At 41.9% G+C, this 17921-nt stretch overlaps 1 protein-coding gene across 1 annotated transcript in view; it reads left to right on the top strand.

The window, feature by feature from the left end:
• poe (E3 ubiquitin-protein ligase-like protein poe) overlaps positions 1–17921 on the top strand; it is a 79829-nt gene that overhangs the window by 12836 nt on the left and 49072 nt on the right. The window contains 21 exon segments of the mRNA XM_080282249.1: positions 1140–1329; positions 1916–2038; positions 2351–2517; positions 2736–2967; positions 3504–3618; positions 4264–4275; positions 6024–6286; positions 6532–6700; positions 7155–7369; positions 7686–7827; positions 8210–8436; positions 8628–8852; positions 10888–11208; positions 11750–11881; positions 12160–12407; positions 12722–12950; positions 13307–13467; positions 15482–15718; positions 16193–16398; positions 16893–17104; positions 17413–17594. Of these exon segments, the coding sequence (XP_080138375.1) occupies positions 1140–1329; positions 1916–2038; positions 2351–2517; positions 2736–2967; positions 3504–3618; positions 4264–4275; positions 6024–6286; positions 6532–6700; positions 7155–7369; positions 7686–7827; positions 8210–8436; positions 8628–8852; positions 10888–11208; positions 11750–11881; positions 12160–12407; positions 12722–12950; positions 13307–13467; positions 15482–15718; positions 16193–16398; positions 16893–17104; positions 17413–17594 (4008 nt within the window).

Here is a 17921-nt window from a genome sequence, read left to right as displayed (position 1 = left end):
TCGCATTGTTGCAAATCTCATTACACATCGCATTAGTAGTTTTTCCCAACCGTTTCCAGTTGTGAAATAATTAGCAGGTTTTGGCACTTGATTTATCTCGCAGTCTGTAGTGTACCTTGGCTAGCCTCAGTAGCTACCAAAAATCATTGACCGTATCATGGCCAAGCCCAATATGAGGATTCGTGTAGAAGAAGCATGGAGTTATTTGTATTGATTTGATTAGAAGCTTAAAGTAAGCTCCGTAATGTGTTACAGTAACTAAACAGGATAATTTATTTTGTACCAAGACTGAACAGTGTAGGATGTGAGTTGAACACCTTGTGGTGAGTGTTGTCCCTCCTTTAGTTACCCTTGTTTAGTCAGTCGGCATTAATGAAAGCCTTCTGTCTCTTATTTCCCTTCTCTAGTGCTACTCTTCAAGAGAAATGAAGTCACTGAATGTACAGTGAGGTTGGGTGAGGAGGAAATGGAAAATGTGAGTGCGTTTAAGTACTTTGGTAGTGTGATGAGTAAGGATGGAAGTTTAGAGGGTGAGGTGCTTGAAAGGGTACAGCAAAGAAGAAAGGTTGCTGGTTTCTTGAAAGCAGTGATAAGAAACAGGGAAGTGAGCATGGAAGTAAAAAAGTTACTACATCATAGTATTGTGATACCATCTCTAATGTATGGAAGTGAAGCTTGGACCTTGTTGGAGGGTCACAAGTCAAGAGTGAGAGCAGTGGAAATGAGTTATTTGAGAGGAGCATGTGGAGTCACTTGGAGATACAGACTGATAAATGAGGATGTGAAGGAGCATTTTGATGTGGATGTGGATGTGATAGAATGTGTTAGGAGAAACAAATTGAGGTGGTTTGGCCGCGTGGAGAGGATGGAGAACGAACGACTGGCAAGGAGAGTGTATGTGAGTGAGGTGGAGAGGAGGAGAGGGAGGGGGAGGCCAAGGATGAGATGGAGGGATGGAGCGGAGAGGTATATGAGAGAGAGGGGGTGTGAGCTGGGAGCACAGCAGTGAAATGGCGGGGGGACAGGGCGACGTGGAGGCAGTTTGTTTGTGGCCACCCCTTACGGGATTAAGGTGTCTGACAAGATAGATAGATAGATAGATAGTGCTAGTAATTAATGCTAATAATTTGTGTACCCAGACTGAACAATGTAGTATCGGAACTGAGCACAGTGTGGCGAGTGTTGTCCCTGCCACTGCTGGAGCCACTCAACGCTGTCCACCTACAGAAGCTGGCCACTATTGCTATGGCAGCACTCCTGGCAGCCCTCACTGTAGCAGCTGCCACTGCCATTATTCCCGTCACATCACAGGGCACGTCATCCTCTAAGGTACATACTGGTTGCTCACAGTTATTTTGCATTGGTCATTTTAAATCATCACCACTTACACTATAGCAGCTGCCACAGTTATTATTCCTGTCACCTCCTAGGGCATGTCATCCTTTAAGGTACAGTATTCATTAAATGTTGTATATCAGGGATGCTTTCCAAAAGATAGCCTTTGTTGTTGTACTATAAGTTGATGGAAGTTGTGAGATCAACTTTACATGTGGCATTTGAGTTTCAGTAGACAGTGCATTTTTAAGTTAAAATGGACTTAATAGCAAAGAAAGTAATAAAAAAATGACACTTCATAAGGAGAGCTCTGGCCTATACTGTATTGTAAGTGACATAGGAGGCTCTGTAGCACCTCTTTCTTGCTTAGTTATTTTTTAGGTTGCATCCTGAGACTCTTTAGTATCTGTGTTAAATAATTTGTTTTGAAATCAGCATGGTTTGCATCATATTGAAGTGTCATGGACAAAACAAATTAAGGAAAAGTTGTTACAGTATCTCCAGATTGAATTAGATTGTGACTCACAGTAGCTATTAGATATGTAGGTTAACACATGTGATTTGATTGCCTGCACCTCAGACGCCACCACCACCCCGAGAAGATGACCTTGACACAGCTGCCCCTGTGATTGCCGAGAAAGCCCTGGATCTCTTCAACGTTATCCTCAATGCTGTGCGCACCTCAACCAGGGCAGGAGGACATGTATGTACCACGCTTTACAATGTTGGATTTTTACGAGCTTGTACAGCTGTGGATGACAGATAGAATCACATGCATCACAGTGTGTGCAAGGTTTAGAGTTTCAGATAATGTGCAGCATTGTCATGATAATATTTTCTGAAGGTGGGAATTTATGGCCCATATTGAATATGTGATGATGTAATTGCAGCATTTTCATAAGTCCTCCAACCAGCTTAGTCTTCTGTCAGTTCCCTAGCCTTGTCACCCTCCATACCTCACTTTCTGACACACTCACTTATTATATCTATTAACCAAATGATGATGTTCTTTCAGCATGTACAAAACCTGCAACTCATGGGGTCGTGGTTGGTGATGACAGGATTGCACCAGCTGATGTTGGTTGTGTCATCGGCCGCTGCCACACAGGACAAAAAGGAGGACAAGGGTCGTAGTCCTAGCAAGAAGGATTCTGCCTCTACCAGGATCAACCTTATCAAAGTGTGAGTTGTTATTTGTAATACTATTAGTTTTATACAGTATACAAGAGATGTATGGCAGCAGTCCTGACAAAAACATCATCATCATCCAATCCTACATTGCCCCATAAGGAGAATATGTAAGTAATAAGCAGTATCATTAGATTGTGTTATACTGCATGCTGTAGTCCCAGCAGGAAGGAACATAAACTACAAGTAATGTTTCATCACTGGTATTTCAGGCAACAAGGGTTTGGTGTGGTGTGTGTGGCACTGGCATCACAGGGTGTGACACTCATGACAGGGCTGTTGGAGGATGTCAAGGTGGAAGGACGCACTCCCCCACGACCCCCTGAACCTGCCCGCCTTGACCCCCTCGAGACCTATACAGCAACTGAAAGGCTGGCACGACTCTTCTCAGCAGTACCACTAAACCAGCTGCTTTTCTATCTGGCCACAGTCTCATACAGAAAGGTATGTTGTCCAGCCTCTGTATGGATAATCTGAATCTTAGAGTTGTCTGCTTAAACCTGAAATCGCGAAGTGGGATGCGACCTCTAGTTTTCTATCCTTACTTTTAAGAATTTGATGATGGAATATATTTGGCCTTCCTGTATGGTTGCCTTCTGAATATATTCTGTAATATGGGATGCAGGCTGACCATATGTAATAACCACAGTTGTTCCATCAATGATTGTAAGAAATTAAGAGTTTGTGTGCCACTTTGCAATATATATAACATGTAAGCATATGACCTTTTTGGTTTCTGCGACCGGTCCAGGGTTTTGTTGGGTTTAAATGCTACCACTTTGGCAATGAAGTTTGTTTTGCACATAAATATTGTCAGCTTAAATTTGAGGAGATGCAAATGTGTTGAGTGTTTGTGAAGTTTGTGTGGTATGTGAATAATGTCAACTGTATTTACAGAGATGTAAATGTATCTTGAGTGCTCGTGAATTCTCCTGGAGAAACAAAAAATCAGATTCTTTTTATTATCATCAATGGTACAGGCGTGCAGTTTGAAGCGTGCCCACCGACCCTGGACTGAGGGTGACACATTCACTTACTCTGACTCCACCACATACTATGAGGACGACTTCTCTGAGGGCAGCATCGGGGAAGAAGGTACGAGCACACAAGTTGCCAAATAGCAGTAGTAGCACCAGTTGTAGTAGTAGCAGCAGTAGTACCAGTAGTAACAGCAGCAGTAACTCTGAATGTGAACCTGATGGACTGCAGTCTGTAGATTCCCTTTTGCTGCAGCCCACCATCCTCCTTCCAAAGGATTAGGAGGGAGGTAAGGGATGTTTGTTTAACCAGACAGTAACTTAGGCTAATATTTTCGTCTCCTTGAGGTGACTGCTCAATAACAATTGGGGCTTCATGTTTACGGCTCTAGTTTGATGTTTGTGCTGATGGCGGAAGAAAAAGTATAATTTGAAGATCTTGTTATTTGGGATTGTAGTTGGTGGAACTACTTACTCCATAATTATTTAACTCTAGTTGATTATAGGAAAACAGAAGGAGAAAGAGAGAGATCAAGAATAGGGGGGAAGCTGGTGAGGTGGTGTTGGGGTGGATGTGGCAGAGGGAATAAGAGGGTCAGGGGGTGGGGAAATTGTGGGTGGGGGGGTAGGGTCTTTGGGGAGGAAGGTGGGGGAAGTGGGCATTTGGAGGATCGGAGGCTAAGGGGATTGGGGCTGGAGAATTGGAGGTTTGGAGTGTAGGAGTAAGGATGCTGGGGGTGAAGGTTGGGATCAGTGGTAGGAGGGTGTGGTGGGAGTGTGTACAGGGGTAGATAGAGGAATGGTAAGGAGGGAGGGGATTTTTGCTGTATGAGGTCCTAACCCATTAACTGCTAACCTCATTGACTGATCTTGGTTTAACAGCATGCAGCTACTATCCTCATCAATTGATGATGGATTTTTGTGCATTTCATGGGGCACATACAGGTAATTTTTTGTGTAGTTTAAAGATTGAGCTGAATGGTACTGAGATGGCTGTTAATTCACCCATTACCAAAATTAATTCATTTCATCTGGCATATATTTATAACAGACAGTGAACTGTGACCTGACGATTTGTATTTACATTCCTGAGTTTCTCACAGTTGTTTCAGTACTTTCGTGTATGTCTTGCTGTGACAGCTGTTATGCAGGACTTTGTAACTGCCATCACACACTAAAATGTAACGTTCGTCACGGTCATAACCATCAAACTAATGATGGTAAATGACTATGAGCAAGTTATTTACAAAAATTGTGGTAATTTGATTTATGACCATTAGTTACAAGAAGGTAGTGACATAGCCTAGAGATTTAGGACAAAAAAATGTGATGGACATAACATTTAGTACGGTAGTGCTTTTATTTGAATGACGTTCACATCATCACCATCATCATCATCATAATCATCATCATCATCTGGACGTCCTTTCCCATCCTAGGGCAGGGTGAGGAGTAACAAGATCTAAACAACCCATGTTTGTCCATTCCAGTGGGCCACGCTTCCATTCACTCATCATTCAGGCTCCCTGAATCCTGGCTCTTATCCATCTATCTATCTATTGCCAGACACCATAACCCCATAAGGGGTGGCCATTTGACTTTGAGTTATTTGTTTTATGGGGAGGGGCACTAACCCTCCACCAACCCACTTGTTGACATGTAGGGAGCACGTATGGTTTGGTTATATGGTTAACACCCAGCTTTGTAAATGGTTTCTTGGCTTACAGGAAACAATTTGGCTTGTCATTCAATGTAAAGCCACCTGATAAAGGAGAGAAAAGCAATAAGAAGTGGTAGGAAAGATAGAAGAAATAGGAAGAGAGGAGGGCAGGCACAGAAGGAGGATGATAAAGGCTGAGGAAGTAGTAGTATATGAGAGAGGGGGATGTGAGTTGGGAGCGGGGCAGTGAAATGGCGAGGGACAGGGCGACGTGGAGGCGATTTGTTTGTGGCCACCCCTTACGGGATTAAGGCATCTGGCAATAGATAGATAGATCTCGGAAGCTTAGGTTTATATATTGAGGTTTATATATTGTTTGTGTTGTGTATTACTGAATTATTTCCATACCTTTACACAAGTATGCTAACTTATGCTTGGATGTGTGTTACACAATTGTGTTTTATTGTGAAGCACTTCTGAACATCCAGTTTCCAAAAGCACTCTCCATTTTTTATTTCATGCAGTAGTGGGTACTGATATCATCTCACTACATAGTCAGTGCACATTGGTAGGCAAAGTTTATTTGTGGATGAGTATTGCAACAAATGATATATTCCTTATTTGTGGTACTTCATTTGACATACTGTTTATGGCACTGTAGGCTATTTAAACTTGATATTCTCCAAGTTGTGATTATGATTTTACTTTCGAAAATATTATATACCTTCCAAAATATTTCAGTTTCTGTAAAGCACTTGGACTAAAGCATTTTGGATTTCAGACTTTGTACTGTATTATAAATGGAAACTTGAAGCTTTTGTTTGGTGAATTATGCAGTGTCATTATTAGAATTTTATTTTTAGGGCCAAAGTTGACTTTGGCATGGAATGACCCCCCATCTTCAGATGATGACTCAGTAATCATCGGGGCGTGGTTTGAGGAGCCCAGCACTCCGGGTGAGGGGGGCGACGACCCCTCCACTCCAGGTGGTGGTGGTGGGGGCAGAGGTGGTGGGGGGGACAGTGACTCAACCTCATCCTCCCCGGGTGACTCACAGGCCAAGACTCCCCACAGACACAACTCAGAAGTGACCACCATTGTGCCTGAGAAAGGAGAGCCACATGGGGTCAGTGCCTCACTTGTATTACTCATGTAGTCACAAATTCATATTCATTTAGTCACAACTTCATACTCACTTTTTCAGCATGTTACTAAGTTGTTGATATTGTTGTTTTTATTTTATTTTGGCCCCAGGCTCATATGAAATTTGAAGTGGTGATAGCGCTTATGATGATAGTGAAGATAATATGACCGATTGGTAATATATTTTCTTTCCCCATTCATTTAATCTCCCTTTCTCTCCCTAAACAGTTCATCTCCCTGGCATCACACATCTTCCTGCTGATGAATAGCTACTTGGTGGAGAGTGAGTGTGCATATGTACAGCAGTATGTGCGCGCCGGCCTGGCTGAGACACACATGGTTGTCCTGGCTGCCATCATACGTGACCTTGATAGAGAAACGGCCAAATCTGATTCTGGTAAGTCTTGTCAGTGAATGTGATTCAGAACATTTGCAGTATGCTTGTTGGTGCTTGCAATTTAACCATTACAAGAGATCTCTTGGAGTGGATGGCTCAAGTGGATGGATATCTACAGGCACATCTTTGCTCAAAGATACTGCAAGTTGAGGGAAACTGACAGTGCTGTCATATACCTATTTATGGTACATTAGTAGGCCAGTTTTTCTATAGTGTTATTGTAGATGTAGTAGCAAAAAAGAATGCCAAAGATGACTAGAAGTTTTTGTACAATATTATAACACTTTGAGTACTGTAAGATGCTACCAATAACCTGAAGTTGTGATTTCATTTATAGGGGCATCGTCACTGAATACCATGGTCTAGTATTGGATGATTTTTTTCTGTGCACTGTATCATCCACCATCAGGCTATCCTCCCTCCAACTCACATCATCCTTATATTATCTTTACAGGCAGCCTCATTGGATACCTTGGTCCAGTATTGGGATCACTGTATGATGAATTTTCCTATGCACTGTACCGGTACACACACAACGTCATTGCCTCAGGCCTCCTCAGTGAGACCTTACAGAACACACTGTTGGCCCAGCTGGGGGTGTCACCGTGGACCCCAGATGGAGATTGGCCCCTGCAGGTTCTCCCTCGCACCCTGACCGTCCTGGCGCAGGTACCATTTACGTAACAACCATTTGTTAACTCCTGTAATACAGTGATGGCTTGTCTTTATATTTTATTCTTGCAGTCCCTATTAATTTTATTAAGTTTAGGAGAGCCCCCTTGTTATGTTCCAGAAGTTTATTACATAAGCCCTCATTTAGGATACCATACCAGAGTACAGACTGATAGTGAAATTGTAATCTTTTGTGGTAATAAGTGTAGTGATTATAGTTAATATGTTTCTGTGGAGCCAGTATTCCAGGGGCTTGAATGGTGGGATTAGTATATTTGTAAAGTGACATTATTACTCCTGTGTTCTCTCTCAGATTCTGCTGCTGCGTCAGCGTCGTGACAAAGATGAACTGAAATGTGACTCTGACACTGCCTGTGTTCTCATCTGGCACCGTGTCATTAACACACTCACCAAGTCTGTCACCAACCCACCAGCACCTGAGGCAGAAACAGAAGGTAAATTGTTTTATTTATGCATTAGCCGAAAACATCCACTTTCCAGGCAGACTTTCAGCTAGCTCCTGCGAAGGGCTGATCGGGCCTTCAGCCAATATGCCTAATGTAACTTTCCAACATACAGTTAATCCTAATGAATTATATACCAAAACACTCACTGGATTATGCTGATTCAGAATATGTATCATATGTGGGTTAGACCCTAAGGGAGCTGAGTTTATAGGTAAAAAACATACAAACACTCGCCTTTATTATTATAGATTTCATTGTTATATTTATATTTTTTTCTCTCTTCTTGGTCCTTGGACTCGTACTCATTTGATCCTTGTATGAGAAAAAGAGGTCAGGATGAAGATGGTGAAATGTCCACCTTCTCCCTCAGATCTAAATGTGGAACATGCCCAGTTGCTGCTGTTCTTGTTCCACTCACTGCAGCTGATGCAGAAAAAGAGTGTGTTGCTGAGTGTTGCCAGTGCCGTTGTGAGTGTTGCACCAGTGGCTGCCACACCCATGAGAGACACACAAGTCCTACATCTGGCCAGGCTGCTACTGATATTTGACTACCTGATGAAGAACCTGTATGAGGCACCACAGGTTCTTATTGAACAGGTGAGTAATGGTTATTGTAATCCATATGTTTGACATATGGACACTTAATGTTGTTGTAGCTTGGGGCCATAATATCAACAGGTTCTGTATATCTGCTCCACATTTTGCCTCTCTTCCCCTCAGCTTTTTACCTCTGTTCTCTGTAACTTGTTTCTTTTCTTCACCACAACTCTTATGTCCATCACACCCAGGTTCAGTGGAACTTGTTCAAACCCATATCATCCCAGTGTGAGAGTCAGGGGTCAGGGAAGGACTCTGCCAAAGACTGTGGGGGGAAGCTGTACCATGTGTGGCATGACCTGGAAGAAAACTACCGCAAGAATTACACCAATGAAGACTATGCCATTCGGCCGCGCTTCTACACACTCACCCCTGCCGAGACCAACACGCAGGACACACCCAAGCTAGATGGCCTGGTAAGCAAGGGGTATAATTATTACTATATCAAGAATAACATTTGTAGTGAAGGAATTATGAATTTTTTTGTCCCACACAAGGTTTTTACAAGCTGACTGGCAGGGAAAATGAGGTTGGGATCAGAGCTGGGCACCACAAATGAAAATTTACTTCCACAAACGCAAATCCGCAAACTCAGATTACTACCTTCCTCAACTGCAAGTCCACAGACTTCACGAAATTTGTGCTTCCGCGAATGCAAATGCAAACCATCTGTATCCCTTTCAGTACCAGGGCATCAGTTTCATTTTATTCTGGATACCATTAGAGAATTTTATTAAGTTTAGGATGATATTTTTCATAATCAAGGGGTTGAAAATCATCCCTAGTTACTCATCCACTACAATTATATCTTTATTTGCTCTATTCTGACTAACAGTAGGTGACACTATGAAGTTTGGAAATTGTAGTACTGAAAGTGATATATAGAATTATATTCAGAGTAAAACTAATATATATATAGTATTTTAAATATTTTTATGTTAGTATATTAGACTGTTTTTACTACAGAACACTGGTAAATCATTCACTGTTGTAGATAAATGAATTAAATCATTACACTTCTCAGCTCACACTTGACAAGATAACACACCAGTCCATCTCAGTTCCTCGGCTCTATCCTCCTCAGTCCTCACTCCTCAGTCAAAGTCAGACTCCCCCAACAACTGAGACAGCTCCATCTTGAGCAGGTCCATTCATAAGAAAAAAACACTCAAAGTTTTCAGAGGTTAGCCTGGTTTGCGGGTAGGTTTGCATTTGCAGAAATATTTTCGCAAACGCAAAATCACAAATTTGTGTAAAATTTGTCACAAACTCAAATCTGCAAACCAAATCACACTTCCGCAGTTAGACACATCACCAGATCCCGTTTCAGAAATCTGCTACCAGGTTCGCTTCCGTCGCCCGGCTCTGATGCGGGATAGGCACTGAAAAAGTAGCCAGTGTGTAGTTTCTTTTTAATTTTGACACAAAGTACAAGATCTCAAAACATATTTTACTCATCAAATTATTCAGATGGCATGATATGCTACAAAGAAATTACAATATGGGAATCATTTGATTATATATAATGTATTACAAGTGTCATTTTGTAAACTCAGCTTTCATCAGTTTACTCATCTCTGTAAGCTTAACATAGAGACAAAACCTAGGCAATTTTACTAGAACCGTCCATAAAGCAAGTTAACAGTGATTAAAATATTTATCATTCGTTAATATCCACAAAAGAAAATAGATGTGTAGCCACATATTTAGCAGCACTTTTCGATATGCTGCCCTGCCTGACATGACTTTTCCTAACATTACGGACCTGTTAGATGTCTTGAACATCTTAGTAGCCAAAGTCTAACATAAATAATATTTTTAAATGTTTCCCTGGCTCCGTTGCACAGTTTAGTAAGTTTACACTTCAACTCCTTGTACTCTGCTGTGGTTATAGTGTCACACCGCACTGCCGTTTGTTTGGATTAATATGGCCAATTCACCAACTAAGCAATCGTTCAATACATTATTTTCAGTTGAACAGCTTACTTCTTTAAAGCATGCTAAAACACACACATCAGAAGTCCTGAAGGTAATCTCCTTTTACTAACTGCACACGATTTATTCAAGTATATGTAAACAAACAGCACACTATTTTAGTCCCCACGCTAAGATTCTCTGAAAGCCTGGTTATTCTCTTTTTACAGGTATATATATATATACAGTATATATATATATATATATATATGCTTGATTGAATAAGAAAAAAAAAAATCCTATAAATAACAATATTATTATAAACTTAGTATTAGGTACAATTTCACAGGTCTTTAAAACCTCGCAAAAATATTTAATCGAGTCTCGGCGACACTAGACCACCTGGTGGCAGACCTCTGAAACAGGGTTTGGTGAAGCCTTTAATTGCGGAATTTGCAGTTTGCTGAAGTGCCTAACTCTGGTTCGGATGATGACAAATGATGATGGTGATATGTGTTTGTGTATATTGTTCACCAGGCATGCAGCTTCATTCTGGCCACCCCTGACACCCTCAAGTACAGCACTCTGTATGACACACTGGTCAGCCTTCTGGGTATCGGTACGCAGACTGACCCCAGCCTGCGCCGACCTTCAGACCCACAGCTGACATACCTGGGGCTATGTGGGGTCCAGTATGCCTTCTCCCTGGCATACCGACTCCTCCTCACTATGCCCCCATCTGTCTCTGCGCTGGAGACCATGTCAACTGCTGAGGCTAAGATGGAAGGTCCCCGCCTCCTCCATGCCTTACTCTGGGCCCCACGTGCATCACACAAGATATTCAATGGATGGATAAAGGTTAGAATTAATAGTGTTTTATTGTGGCTTCTACGTATTGGATGCAAGTACTGGACTTTACACTATTGCCTCATGTTAAAGTGGCTGAATAGATGAATGGACTGTCAGGTGATGAATGTTGATGAAAGATGAGTTTGACTTGAGAAGATCAGTGCAGAAAACACTGGAACTGCTGACAGTGTGGGTAGAGTTGAGGAAGGGATGGCCCAGTATTATGTCACTATTATTGAGATGTTAGATAACTCAGTATGTTAAGTTCCAGTGAAGGATTAGAAAAAAGGAGAGGTATTAGCTTGAGTGGATTAGTTTAAGATTTGTCACGGTTTTTATGTAGGTTCCAATACCCGGTAGGAATGTTTTATCATTGTAATACAGGTCACATAGTAAGAAATAGCAGGAATATTATATTTCATCAATGATCAATTTACAGAATCATATGGTTGTGTTACTGACGTTGACATACTGTGAAATACCTGTCACTTTGACTCATTACTCTGTCATACACAAGTCTGATTCGTACTATATCTCTTCTCCATTGTAGGATGGGTTAGTTCGGCAGAGCTTGACCACGCAGAAGGCAGATGCTTTGTTGAAATCTGTTGCCAAAACCATGTGCAATTTGAAGCATGATCTGAAGGTTGCCAATCATCTCATTACATCACTGTTGGGCAAGGTAAGTCTTAATGATACTGTCACTGGCTATAGTGTGTTTTTCAAAATGGATGAAGGTACCTAACCCCTATCAATTCAGTTGATGGCTTGGTGTAGTCAGACTGGGTGGTTTTGACTAGTAACCAAGGATACTCATTCCTGCCTTATAACTAGGCTTCTATTTCCTGCAGTGACAGTTTAGTATTCATGTCATATGGAGAGGTGCCATTAGGTGAAGACACCTGGACGTGCTATCATGTTCAGTGGTCTTCAGAAACAAGAGTAAGTATTATGTTTCAGGGGTATGTCAACATGACCAGCACACCACTAATGACCCCAGAGCAGCTACCAGCATTCTCAGACCTGTACATGCTCGACACGGTATTGGCGCGGCTGCAGGTCACCCTGGATGAGGCATGTCAGAAGGGTGACGTTGACCTGCGCTCTGGGGACAACTCGGACCTCTTGCGCTCACTGGACATAACTGCAGAGCAGCTGCCTGTAGTTGGACTTCTTAATATTATCCAAGCTCTTGCTCATGCCACAAGGTAAACAAACATTATAGTGATCAGTGATGGTCTACTGCTTTAGGTCATGTATATTGCTGTATATTGACACAGATCATGCATTACTCCTCCAACCCAGAAGGCTTCAGTAATGTCCACTGTGAGAATGTTTATTTAAGCACAGTATGTTTTGTGTGCAACATGGGTCTCTCCTGATTATGCATAGGACTCCATTGAAATGTATGACATGTGAATTTTAATTTGAGCAGAACCCTCCATAACGGAACCTTTGAGTAACCTTGGCAGTGCATATACTGGAAATGTTCCTTTAGTAACCTTTACTATCTCATCCACAGATGGAGTTTGCTACAGCAGATGAACAGTGTGCTTGAGGAAGGCAGTAAGTTATCCCCTGAGGCCCTTGAAGCATACTGCTCAGTACTGGCAGTGTCTGGGGGCCACCTGCCCCGTGCTGGTCCCCACACCCCCTGCCTCACACGCACTGCCCTCCCGGCACCCCTCAAGACCGTCCTGGATAACTGGAATGCAAACACTATGACAGACTTCCCTGCTGCTCATGCATGGGTGAGATTGCTGTGGAAATGCAGGACAAGTTATGGCTTTCTTGAGTCCTGCTTCACTCCAGGATTCTTACATGTGAAAAGGAAGTTTGGATGATTGTGATGATGTGACGTAATTACACGTTGTAAATTTAAAACATTTTTCTGTTTGAATGGAAACACCAAGATGTAGTTTTCTTGTAGATTATTTTCACAGTAAAGTAGATTTTTCAGAATGAACTAGTACCCCACCAGGCTTCAGACTGACGTTTAAAATAATCAAGAATCATCCTGCCTCCCCACAATCTTTGATTGGAATAAGAAAGTCAGGATAATGATGATGCTGAAACTTGTAGTTGATATTCTTTTTTTCCTCCATAGCGTAACAGCTTGAGTGGTGAGGTCCTGCCCGGTGAGACATACGTGTGTGGTGTTGTGATGGGACATGTTGGTACTCTGTCTGCCCAATTGTCCTTCACCATTAATCCAGCACTCAAGCACGTCATGCACACACTCCTCACATTTGCAACTGACCTTGCAGGGTGAGCACTGGTTATTATACTCGTACTCTTAGCCATTTTGTTATCGTGGCCACACTAGGGGAGTTTATTCAAACTAAATAGACTCGTTTCTTTATCTGAGAAAATTCCCAAGATTAAAAAAGAGTGTTTGCAGCCCTCAGACAACTAAAATTTCCTTCAGTCTAAGTAAAATAATGCATTCATAGAAGGCAAAAGGTTAACCCTTTTTTTTTTTTTTTTTTTAATTTATTTTTATTTTTTTCTCTATATGATTGCTGCTGTCTACAAATGATTTTTTTCAATTTGGGAGAGACCTCTTGTAATGAAATGGTTAATAAAGTTGAATCTGACCTCTTCAGTTTAAAGAAAGCTTTCATTCTGATAAAAATCAGCTGGTGGCATCAAGAATTAAAATTAAAAAAATGTCATTGGACTGAAGGCATTAAGCAACGGTAAAAGTTTGAGATCACAGTTGGTTTGAAAACTTGTTCTCAGGGCAGAAGTAGTTAAGAAGTAGAGAGTTTGGTTTACTTTTTGAAGAGTACATACAGGCATACCCCAGTTTAACAGTGGAATTGGTTAAGTAAAAACCCATCACATGGCGGGGTATCGTATCTTGGGGTAGTTTAACGTGTAAAGTGTAGGGATGCATTTTTGAGCCTAGGGTTCCCCCCCATCCAAGTCCTAAACCCAAGCAAATGAGTCCAAAAACAAGTTTATAGGCAATCTAAGTGGCCTAACAGCTGTAAAAGGAGCTAACTTAAAACCAGTGCCCGTCTTGCTGGTACCCAGTCAAGGTCACTGGAGAATGTGATCTCCGACTCTTATTCAAACTTAGTAGAGAAGAAACAGCACCATTGTATACAGTCCCACCATCAGACAGTCCCGGGACAATTAGATAATCATTTGTTATGTATATTAATAATGTATGAATAACGGAGAATTGTCCAAGGTGCAAATTGTTGTGACTGAGAATCGTGGATGTTTTGACGGGGTCATGACGGGGAATGTGATCGATGATTCAGTTGGGAGAGCCTTTTCAACGGCCCCTTGTTATGTTGTTTTAGGTACTGTTCTGGTTGCTGAGCTCCTGTATTTTCTTCTCTCTTATTTTCCAACATTTATGTAGAAATTTCTTTGTATTTTCAAAGCGTTTTTCCTCGAACAACCCGAATATAAACACATGATTTATCGGTTAGAGTTTTCATCGATACTTGAAATATTTACTCTAAGGTTTTCATAATTGTTAATATTTATTTAAAATTGTTGTTATGTATTCCATGATATGTTAGATGAGAGTTCAGTGGTCAAACACAAAATATTCATTGCTGAGTCACCTAGTTGTCCACACTGTTTTGTACCTCCTCTGATGGGCGAGAATCTGTACCCCAAATGTTCACTCCACCCATGACTAAAACACATTAATCTAAGTCAATAAACAGTTTATAAATCAACCTAAACACAAAATTTAAGTCTAAAATACCAAAATCTGTAAAATCAAAATCAAAACCCATTGCAAAACCGGTGGTACGGCTACGATAGGCGGGGTAGGGTGGTATTTCTACCCCCATTGTCATTCCGGGGTATCGCATTTAGGGGTATCATAAATCGGGGTTTGCCTATACCTGCTTGAATATAGAGGGTAAGAGTTGTGAATGTTGAGGGTTGGCTTGTGAGAGCCAGGTAAAAAAAGACCAGGGATGAGGATTCCATGGGCTTGAATGATGAGTGAATGGAAGCATGACGCATTGAATTGGGCAAACTTAGGCTGTCTGGATGTTGCTACTCCACATCGTGCCCTAGGGTGGGAAAGGAGGTCTGGTTGATGATGGTGAGATCATAGAATGTCACCTCAGGGATAAGGGCCTGAAGATAGGGTGCTATGAGATCCAGCAACTTGGAGAGCTGTCATTAGGTGTCCAAGGCCAACGTTTGCAATCATGTTGGAGCCTTTGTAGACAAACTAATAAAAACCATAAACAAATAAATTTACTTTCTTACAGTGCATTATATCTCTCCCTGTTGGTGTTGTCAGGTGGTGCCACGATGATGATAAAACAGCAAGTCTGTTAACCAGCACCCTGATAAGCCTGTCTGTGGATGCCAGCTGTGACCATGTGAGTGAGTCTGTAGCCTCCGCCCTGGACCGCTTGCTGCCCCCACAAGACACACAGGACTCATCGACGTCACCAGACCCATTCCTGCTCAGCCTTTATGCACACCTACTTACACATGTGGAGAGTCTGCTTCAGTCTTCTGCTACTTATGAGGGGTAAGTTATTATTATTGTTTTCATGTTGTACTCCATTATGCATCCCTTATACTCTCTTTATACATTCCTTATACATCATTTATACACTTCTTTCTATATTCCCTGATACCCTCCCTTCCTCATCAGTCTGTACTCATATTTCACACTTGTTGAGAGTCTTCTTCAGTCATATCCTACATATGAAGGATTAGTAGTACCAGTAGTATTTTTATCTTCATGTTTATACCTCCATCTTAAACGAATCATGAGACTGAATGTGTAGAAGGTTATGCCTGTGAGTTGGAGTCAGGATTCTTGGGCTTGAATGGTAAATGAATGTGTGGCTCATTCAGTTGTGCATGGGGGTGATAGTTCTCCCTCTGTCAGTTTTTTCTTGCTTTCTGTACCCTGCCTCACCCCATCCTTAGGTGGGATGAAGAGGTTGGGTGGAGATGGTAGTGAAGAGGATAATTTTTTTTTCATTCATTTTGTCAGTGTGGTTGATGAGCAAATTCTGGAAGGATGCACAACATTCCTGGAGGACCTGCTGGAGGTGCCAGCAGGTAAGCTTGCCTTGGACAAGTTCCTGGCTGAGTCACACTTCTCCTCAGTGCTGCTCAGCCCACCCATCAGCTCAGATGTCAAGTCATCACCTCTACACACCCATGTTATCAAGTTCTTCATCAGGCTCTTCCAGCTGGGTAAGACTGATGTACTATGGTTCACAAAAGTATTGATGCATAGGAGGTCCTGTGCCCACCAAAAATATTCAAACAGCTTCTGACATTACCAGCATCCCATTGTGCATGAACAGTGTCTGTTTATATAATCATAACATTTACTATATGTTTGCTAGAGGAGGATGTTAGTTGGCGATATGACACATCCCGACATCAGGGCTGCCAACGTGTGGTAGGTCGGACACTAATATTTCTGTGACCTTTGCTCTGTGGTCCAAAATGTTTCATGCATATTGTGCACTGATACTTTTGTGACCCATAGTGCCTGTAACCTGGATATATCAACTTGAATTACACTGTTGCAGGATAAATCTTCAAACACATTCTGTAACCAGACAAAGCTGAGCACTTGGCAAGACCCACTTCACTTTTTTTTTTCAGCATTATCTGCCATATATATAAATATAAAATTCACTTGATGATAATGATGCACCTGTATTTGTGTGTGTGTGCAGCTGAAAAGAACCCAAGTGACCACACGTTGGCATCAGTGTGTAGCCGGATCTCAGTGGGATCGTGGCTGGAGTCCGGGGTGTTGCAGGGTTGGTTATCCACACACCTCCTCACTGCACCCCCAACAACTGAGGGAGAGGCTGCACCTACCTCCTGGCAGCTTCTTCGGACCCTCACTGCTTATATCATAACACAGGACACACAGAATGCCGAGGTAAATGAGAAAGAATATGGAGGTAAATGACAAACAATAAAGAGGTAAATTACTTATGACTTTGTAACCTAACGTAACCAGTGAGGGAGAAGCTGCCCACACTTCCTTGTAGCTCCTTCAGACTCTCAGTGCATATATCACCATACAGAATGCTGAGATAAATGATGTTTACCTGTATCATACTGTTGATTACTTCCACTTTTTTTTTTTTTTTTTTTTTTCCCACCCTGCCTCCCCACCTGTGGATGGGAAGAAGAGGTTGGATGACGATGATGATGATGTTTGTTTACTGTGCACTTGTATAACAGGAGGTGGCCCATGGGTTGCTGCGTTCTCTGGTGCCTCTGGGTTCAAGTATGGTGAGTGGTGGCAGCGAGGGCCTGGCCAGCATGACCCACCTCTTGGCCGTCATGTCATCCCTGGCCAGTGCTGGGTCTGGTGCTGGCCACGTCACACTCTTTAGGGCTGCCACACAGTGGGTCACTCAGTGGTAAGTTCCATCACACCATATGAGGTTTCCTTATTGCAATTAGCATTTGTGTTTACAACATAATGATAATAATAATCCATCCATCCAGACAGTGATTGAGGTTTATTGCTTAAGTAATTCCACTCAGGGGTGAGTGAGGCTGGTCACTCTCTCATCTTAAGTATCAGGACCAACTTGGCTAGCCCGTGGCTCCTACATTCCTCATAGAGCAACATAGGATTAAACGATGTATGTACAGTATGTATGTATAATAAATAATAGTAATAGTAGTGGCATCATCATCATTGTCATGATTACTAGTTATGGGTGTGTTTACTAATATTAGTA

Source organism: Coenobita brevimanus, chromosome 12 (genome assembly GCF_032717465.1).
Source record: "Coenobita brevimanus isolate Jiangsu-jjx chromosome 12, ASM3271746v2, whole genome shotgun sequence".
NCBI classification, from domain to species: Eukaryota; Metazoa; Arthropoda; class Malacostraca; order Decapoda; family Coenobitidae; genus Coenobita; species Coenobita brevimanus.
Note: the sequence above shows the minus strand (reverse complement) of the source record. Positions and strands in the feature narration are given on the sequence as shown.